Source organism: Plectropomus leopardus, chromosome 22 (genome assembly GCF_008729295.1).
Source record: "Plectropomus leopardus isolate mb chromosome 22, YSFRI_Pleo_2.0, whole genome shotgun sequence".
Taxonomy (NCBI): domain Eukaryota; kingdom Metazoa; phylum Chordata; class Actinopteri; order Perciformes; family Serranidae; genus Plectropomus; species Plectropomus leopardus.
Genome location: NC_056484.1, coordinates 13,372,115 through 13,381,272, shown reverse-complemented (window position 1 = coordinate 13,381,272; position 9,158 = coordinate 13,372,115). Strand labels below are relative to the sequence as shown.

At 39.6% G+C, this 9,158-nt stretch overlaps 1 protein-coding gene across 1 annotated transcript in view; it reads right to left on the bottom strand.

Moving 5' to 3' along the window:
• Nucleotides 1-958: 958 nt before the first annotated feature.
• Nucleotides 959-9,158, bottom strand: part of grm8a (glutamate receptor, metabotropic 8a) — a 297,183-nt gene continuing 288,983 nt past the window's right edge. The window contains exons 12-14 of the mRNA XM_042511145.1: nucleotides 4,191-4,331; nucleotides 3,034-3,139; nucleotides 959-1,209 (exon numbers count right to left, since the gene is read on the bottom strand). Of these exons, the coding sequence (XP_042367079.1) occupies nucleotides 1,160-1,209; nucleotides 3,034-3,139; nucleotides 4,191-4,331 (297 nt within the window). The 3' untranslated portion in view covers nucleotides 959-1,159. The remainder of the gene's footprint in view (nucleotides 1,210-3,033; nucleotides 3,140-4,190; nucleotides 4,332-9,158) is intronic.

The following is a 9,158-nucleotide window of genomic DNA, read 5'->3' as shown; positions in this document are numbered from 1 at the left end:
AAAAACCACTTGATTTCGTCAAACAGACACCAGTGGGCAAGTCCTAAAATCTCAATAAAGCACACCTGCTTTTATCACTAAAAACATGGCTGGAAATGTCCCGAAATCTTAAAAGCAACCACCCTCTTTTGCTGCTATAAAAAAAAAGCTGTAAATGTCCCAAACTCTAGTTTAAAAACACTTTGTTTATCCTGAAAAGTCGTCTGCAGCTGCCTACTGCCTGGCAGCCGTCTCACCCTGTTGTCACGCCAACCACCGTCCCCTCCACCTCTTGATGAGAAACTCAGGTGGTGGACCATAACACTAAACTACAGATCACGTAAGACGGGACCTGGAAAATAATCTGCAAAGGAATCACCCTCAAAACTACAAACGTACAAACAACCACCAATCTACACATTTGCAAAACATTCCTTTATTATAAATAAATCTCCTTTTTGTATAAAAACTGGCATGCTTCAACCATGGCATTTTACAGGTTCACAACCCAAGGCTACAACCCAGTTAGCCAAGACAGCAGGAGGAAACACACTCATCTCATTATGCAAGGGCGATCCATCAGACAACGGTGAGACAAGAATGAAAAAATCGTCACAACCACAAAAATACTTACAAGTAGAGAATAACAACAAACATGTTTGAGTCTCATAGATTTTCTCTGACATTTCTCTTTTTAAATATCTTTTAAAATGTAATCTGTTAAATCTCTTTCCCAGCCCCACATTTGCCCTTTTAGATATAATGTCTACATGGTTTCTGAGAGTTTTTTTTTCTTTTTCTTCTCATTTTTATGATTTTTTTTGTAGGTTTTAATAGTTACTCTGTCCACCACAGTGTCCTATGGTATGTCACTTTTTTCATGTTGTCTCTTTTATTTTTTTTTAAAACAGGTAAGTTCATGGTAGGACCAATGAGCTGTGAGCAGCGGGAAAGCAGGCACACTGACTGGCTGTTTATGTGGTCCCACCTCTCTGTGGTTTGATGCGGAACAATACAAAATGTCTCATGCTTGGATTCCATTGGGCGCTTGAGTCCGTCCGCCAGTTCTTCGGCCGATTGGCCGAGAACCGACGGCTCCTTCTTTTGCTTGGCACTGCCCCAAGACACGCCCCCCTCTCTCAGTCCCGTCCAATCCCTTTCTCTGTCCTTTGTGGTCCCTTCAAATGGCATGATTGCTGTAGCTCACGTATGTCGTCTTAGTTGATGAAGCTGCATGATTACGACAAGGGCGGATGATTGAAAGAAGATGACAGAAAGATGGGAGCAAATGAAGGTGTGAGGACGTGAAGAAAAATGCGAGTGAGAAGGACAGAGGAGAATTAAAGGGACAGAATGGAGGTGTGGGAGGGGAAAAACGAACAGAGGGAAAGAGCAGTTGAGAGCAGATTTTGCTACAGATGGTCACGTAACAGTGTCACATCCACAGTCCACCTGAGCTGTCGGGGCTTTTTGTCAAACCCATTACGTCTTGTGTCCCCTCAAGCGTTCCATGGTAAATGTCAATGTTTTGCAGCAGCGGGAGGCCTCTAACTGCACCATTGTTATACTCTGATGCTTTCACACCCTTTTATTATTATTTTTTTCACTTGTGTTTCGAATAATGGAAAAAGGTTCTTGATGAAATACATAGAGAGTACAGTAGATCAAAGAGTGCCTTAGTGCATGCAGACTTGAAAAATGACCAAAAGCTTTTATTAATATATTTTCTAAAGAGCACTGTATAGACTCTTACGCTTGCTTTCTACTCATCCTCGCTGAACAGTGGCGTGGCCAGACTTTTTTTTAATGGTGTAGCCAAAGTGGGGCACTGACTTATGCAGGTGTTAAATGAAGTATGAGCGCTGCTGCGGGCACACGCATCAGCATAGATTTAATTTACTACTAAATGGTGGCCAATCAGATTTCAAGGGTTGCCAGTGCCACCCCAGGCCACTCTCTAGACACGCCCCTGCCGCTCTATAAATAAATTGTTGCTTTGACAATATATGGAACTTCTTGAATAGAAGTTTCATTGTTTGTAAAGTGAAGTATGTAAGGAGATAACTAAGGAGTTCAACTATTGGCTAAATGAATGAACTGTGGCCTGCTAATAAAATGCTGATGGAAATCTGTAGTTTGTCTGTACAGGTCTGAAACTTATTATTCATGCAGTATTCACAGACTACACAGAAACACATGCAGAGCGAGGCTGAGACATGCACGAGTTTATGTGATTACAAATGCGTGCACAAGCACGACTTACACACAGCTACAGAGCGTATTACACACAAACACACACACGCACACACGCATGCGCACGCACGCACTAAAGAACAAACAAATCCACTCACATTTATGGATTAATGGAGACTCACAAAAGACCATGAAAGCGCACATACACACAGCTCATCATATATGCACTACTGTAAGGCACACATGCGCATGCACATGCACATGCACAACTGTCATTTCATCTATAGACTGCTGACACAGGAGCACCAGCTCAACACAAAACAGAGCTTTGAAGTGACTGTAACAATGCTTCACTGTCACAGCTCAGAGAAGACTCACCATGCTACTTAAAAACTGCCGCTGTTGCAGCCAGTTTGCCACGCAATATAACGTCAGGCGTGAAATTAATTTTCAAATTGAAAATTCAACTTTTACTCAATTAAAGCAAAACAAAAACGGCATGCAAACTGCACATCTAAGCATAAATGCACAAAGGGAAAAACATGTGTATATGCCTGTAAAGTGCTACTTCATTATGACATGCAATTAAAGTGAACATATAACTGTATTACCCACTCGCTGGGATGATAGGATCAAATGTTTGATTGAAAGACTTAATAAACCCATATGAATCGCTGTTAGACTGCATTTTTCTTATTTACTAATACTGAGTTTATGTCTCTTTCTGTATGTGTGTTGTGCATGTATGCTTTCATCACATAAATGTAGGCTTTATATGGATTTCTGCGCTAAATATGCTAATATAGTTTGATGTTATTTATTATATGTATAGTTATAAAACTTTGGTGTTCTCTTACTCACTGTTGGTCTCCATGCTCTCACATAACTCAGTCTTCACCTCTCCATTGGGCCGGTCCCCTCCCTTCTGGGTCAGTTTCCCCGACATGGTGGCAGCTGTCACAATTGCCTGTATCATCACACATCCACATTCAGAAATCCATTAATTGGACATGAAGACAGTCCACATGGTGTTTTTCTTCAGCAATAAAAGCCTTGCTAGGGTTTTAGGGAACACATCGTCCAAGGGCTTCACAAAAATGCACTCCAGGCGCTGATTATGTTTCTACAACAACGTTTTGAAATTAACGTTGGCTTCATAGCTAATGTAAAACTATGTTAACAGAGGGTTGACAACAAGCTTACAATGTGCACAGTGATAAAAGCTTAACAATCACCAATTACATTTAGTGTCCCACCAATCTGTCGCCATGCTTTTCTTTCTTTGCTGTCATAGCTTCTCACTGACATATCATACAGTAGCTAAAGCCGTGCCAGTGACGTCAATGGCATCTTTCTGAAAATTTAGAGATTTACACCCAGAAGCACTCAGAGTGGCTGCCAAGAAAAGCCAAAATGCTCTGAAAAGAGATGCTTAGTGCGGATCTCTTTCTCTAGGTAGCCACATGTGGCCGCATATGCTCTCCCCTCATTGGGGACAATTGAATAAAAGACAAAAAAAAGGCAATAAGGACACATGTGCTAATCCAAGTCTCGTTTATCCAGTCATATGCTCGCTATTTCCCTAACATGCATTTTCACCAAAAAAATGTAGTGCTGCTTTGAGTCTTGCTTTGAAGAGAGCATAGATAAGTCTCTTCAGTTTTAAATACTAAGGTTCTAGTAAAAATGTACAGGATATGTTTGGGTAATACTAAGCATACAACTGGATGAATAAAACTGATCAAGTTGTTTGAGAGTTTGTAAATGCACTTTTTGCTGTTTTTTTTCATGAAGTCAAGGTCACATGGCATAACTAATTGATATGCAAACGTTTTTTTTTTGTGGTTGAAGTATTCCTTTGATGTAATTCCACATAGTGTATTGTTAGATTTATTATCCTCATTTCTTCAGCATAAATCATATTTAACGTCAGTCAAAATATCACACAAAACAATCTAAGATATGAAAACGGTGCGGAATAGTAACAAATGAGACTCGAGTGTTTCACTGCAGCTCACCTTGAAGCTGCGTTTCCGTTTGGGTACGTTTTGCTCGGGGTGGAAGAGGATGATGTAGACCTTGGGCATGTAGAGCATCCCCAGAGAGACGGAGGCAGACAGGCTGAGAGAGATGGTCAGGGTGGTGGTTTGGATATACATCTAGGAGAGAGACACAGGGAGAGAGAGAGAAAAAGAAAGCGAGAGAGTCATTTATCACATTTCAAGTTGTCAGAGATAGTCTGCATAATCGTACAACTACAAAATACGTGTGGTGAAGGAGTGAGGAGAAGGACAGATGGGAAAAGGGGGAAGACAGAAAGTAACGGATGGTTTAACAGGAGCGAAATAAGCAGAAAATTTGCGCAGTGACAGCCACAGTGACACGCAGGCGAGTGATCAAATAGCATACTATGAAATGATGGTGCCAGCGTTGTTGCTTAATTGCCCGTTTCTCTTTGTCTAAGAACCTAAAATGACTCTTAGCATTTTTTTGGCAGGCTGTAGACACCAGATGGGTGTGGTTTATTGCATCAGGTGAGTCAATAGTGAAGGCAATGACATCAAATTGACTCTCAGATGTGTTTTCCTGGAAGTTTGGATGAAGTCTGGCCTACATTAGACTCTACATGGATATATAACTATATTTTTTAAGAGATTAAAATCGAAATCAAATAAGTTTCAAACTTTTCAATTTTACCCCATCTAGCCTCTCCAACTGGTATTATTGTTGGTGCTGCTGTCACAAAGAATATAGGGATCACTTTCGGTTTTCCTCAGAACTCTGCTACTATCCACAGGCGAGCAATCGACGCAACATAACCAACACGCAATGAGAAGAGAAGAAAAACATTTGTGGCATATATTATAATAACTGCTCATATTATGTGATTTTAATTTCATATTCTCAAATATAACTGTTAGGGTAACCTCACAAACAGATCGACTTATAAATCAATGGACATTATGTAAAATTATGGCAGCCTGAATGTTGATCCAGTGACATTATTCAACAGAGCTGGTAGCTAACAAAAGGAAAACCCTGACTCAGTTTAGTAGCCTAAATTGCAATGCAGATACAGGCCAAGTTAGCTCCAAGTGATGTGGAAAACAAACAGTTCTCATTTCTGTGTTTGTTGCACAATGGTTGATTCCTTTTGTGCCGTAAATCCATCCTTCATTTTTCCCAGGAGATTGTACCCAGAGGCAGGCAGAATTGCACAGTGAAAGCTAGGCTAATAGCCTATTTTAATGCAGATTTTTCGCTCGCTCTAGCCATTACATTGTGTAGTCAACATTAAATTCAGAATGAAATGTTTGAACAAAAAAGTTATCTCTGGATGCTTCAAGCCCCCCAAAAATCTGTGAATCTCTGCATTTATTAAGTTGAGAGTGAGTTGAATGATCAGCAAACAGACAGACAAGAAGACAGATGCTGTCACTAGTTGACGGATAGACATGATGACACATGCGATAGACAGAAATGGTTACATACACCTTACTAAATTTGACTATGACCACATCGATGCTGCCAAGTAAGTTGGAGGGCAGTTATAATGAAACAAGACAGTCAGGCAGGCACACACTGCAGAGGACTGAGCACTAGTCCTCAGGTCCTTAGTGAGTTTCACAGAGTAGTTTGGAGGAGGAGAGACCTGCCATAGATGACAAGCTCTCAAGACATGGAGCTTATCCGGTGAGCACTGTCTGCGGTGTATAGAGGGAGACATGTAGAGGCAGGAGGGGTGAGATGGATGGATTTATGGGGAAAGAGTAGTCGAAAATGGAAGGACGAGGCTGGGATGGGGAAGTAATAAGAGGCGAGGAGAGAGGAGGAAGAGAGGGAGGTGATGGGATGGAGCAAGTGAGGAGATGAGAACGACTCGTGGAGACACTGATCGAGTGAGAAAGAGAGCGAGGGAGCTGAGAGGCCGGCTCTACATTGTCAAAAAAGCGCATGGACACACTGATTGAGACAGTGCTGGTAACTACAGCCTGACAAGAAGAAGGAGAACGCAGAACAGACAGAAAGTAAAGTCACACTGTTAACTGCAGTGGGTGCTTATTTAAGGCTGACATTTTCTGAAAATCTCAGTGGTGGTGCAGGTTTACTTGTTTGATCCACCACTGTGAGTACATTTTCATTCATGAACAAGAACACATTAATGGTACATTTGTAACATAAAGTACAGATTATCCAACTTAAATTATACACTTCACATTAGCATTGATGAACAATACAATCTAAAAATAGTATCTGCATATGTATACACACCATATATTCTGTACATACATTAAGGTTGGTTAATATGACGGTATATACCCTAGGATGGTGGATGTGGATGTTTTCACCTGTAGAGATTTGGCATACCGTCCAGTGGTGTATCTTACGGCCATGACAGGTTCCTTCCAGCTGTGTTACAAACTGACGTTGCCTGTTGGGGTATTATATCACCTTTTGTATTTTGTCTTAGTATCCTGCACCAAATCACTTAAACGTTTGGCAGTATTTGATGACTTTGGAATAAGAACAGGCTGGGAACACAGCATATGTAGCAAATCAAGGCTGGTTTCTCACATATTCTTATAATTCTTTTGTATTCTTGTGGGATTTTGTGCGATTCTCCCTTGATCTCATGATCTCACCATTCTAGCTGCCTCGCAAGGTAACATAATTTGGGCAAAAATGGAGGAGAATGAAGTTGTGAATACAAAACCTGTTACACTTGAAATTATTGTTCTTGGGAACCTTGACACTTCTATTTTTAAAGAATTTTAGTTCATACTTTTTTTTAAAGTCTTTTGCTTTTAAGCCCGGTCTATCTCATGTGAGGCATTTGGGGTTTTTTTTATTTAATTTATTAATATTTTATCTATAGAGGTTTCAAATAAAAGAAGACTATATTTAATTGTATGCACAGTAAAGTTGCTTTGATCCTTTTCTTAACTGAATTACAGAACAATTACTGAATAGTGATATCTACCGTTACCATGGCCATACTGCCGACCTGTAACATACGTACATTATCCAACTTGATAACTGCAACTGTGAAAAGAGCATGCACTCCTGGGACTAAATAAAACTGAAATGGAGGCACTCAGTGGGTGAAGTTGGAACAACATGTGCTTAATTTTAATCCTTTTAATTTGGTAACTTCATTCAGAATGTATTGTAAGCAGTAAATGGTGTAAATATGCCTCTAGAACGCATTCAGCCAATTATAATAAAATGGAAATTAGGAATGGACATTAAAAAATTAAAAATTAAAAAGGATGTGGCCTCAGGATTCTCAATCAGAAGAAACAGCCATGAGCTGCTCTGGTATGATTGTGTTTAACCAGACTATTATGTTCCCAAAATTAAGTAAGGACTACTTGAAAATCATGTCCGCCGTGACACATCCTTTAGTGAAAGGTGTCTAATTTCTCAATAAAACCTGACCAGACCTCTTGACTCCGACCTCAAAAGAGAACTCACTGGAAAATGTGATTCAAGTTTTCAACAAAGATACACTAAATCTAATTAACTGATACTTTAAATAGACGAAAATACCTGAATCACACTTCTTGGTCCTTAGATTATCAGCTGACTGTGTGATGGTGGGCACATACACATTTGTACTTGTATACTTATATGGATTATGCATTCCTAGGTCCCTAACACAAAGGACAGGAATTGAGAAGATTAAATTGATAGAAATGCCATTCTCAATTCTGCTCATCAGTATGATACTAAATTGATTCCTTCATTGCTGATTAATTTTCTGTGTGGAAAAAAAGTAGGGCTTTACAGGTGGCCAGCATCAATGAAACTGCTAAATTATCTGTAAGTCTGAACACAGTGTAGATATGCAGTAGGATAAAAGGCATGCATGTGACTCAGGTGTGAAGAAGGTCCACTCTTAAATCGTGTTCTTCGACAAAGAAAAAACTGCTAAACCATGTTATTATAACAGGATATTTACCCTTTGTAAAGGACATGCTGCTCAGTTTGGAAGCAGTGAATTTTGCATCGTGTCAAATAGAAAGATGTTTCAGAATACTGCTGGTGTTTAGAGACATTACAAGCAATTATTGTCACGTTTCTTCATGCCATGAAGCCACGCTTTGAACCATTTGAACTGTTTCCTCCCCTCTGCCATACCTCCTTGTTGCTACAAGTTTACAGCAATGCAGCTGCATGAGTATAAAGTCACTGTTTTGCCATGAGCAACTGTCAGAAAAACATGCTGGTATTGATAAAGGAATTAATAAGCCTAGAGGCATACATTTCCATTGGATCAGGCAATTTGGAACCTGTTCTCAAGTGAACGATTCCTATTAAAGACTCACTATTAGATGTGGGCCGATTTCCAGTTTTCCTGGTATGGTCAGTATACGAGCCTAAATCGTTTTTTTTATGTAAACTAGTTGACCCCGATATTTGTCATAACGACGTGTTTGGCAATTTTTTAAAAAGCCTTCATCACAGCGCTAAATATAAATCTAATTGCATTAACAGTGAGCAATATGACAACTTGATGAATATATTATGTTTGTAAATGGATTCATGGATCTATTTAAACCTGTTGCTACCTTTGAAAGCACCACAGTGGACAAGGATCGTCTGCTTCATGACATTCAAATGAAGAATTATTTTTATGAAACCTACTTTCACTACAAAAACCTAAATAGAGTGTCACCTGACTGGAGGGAGATAATGGGGGAGCTGAAAGTTTCTCCTAAGCTAAATGAGCATCGCTTCAAACAAGCTAGGATAATATTACTTGTTGTTGGCTATACAGTATGTCATTTCCTGTAAATATCACAATAGAAAATATGTTTTCTAAGATGCATAAGTAACATGAAAACTCTAGGAAGATAGCAATTTGATCTACCCACCCACCTTTAAAGTGGTTATGTCTCAAGTATGTAGATGATAGCTACTGGGTTTGTTTACATGATGTGACAGAAGTGCATATTTAATGGTGTACTGCATTTCTACATGAC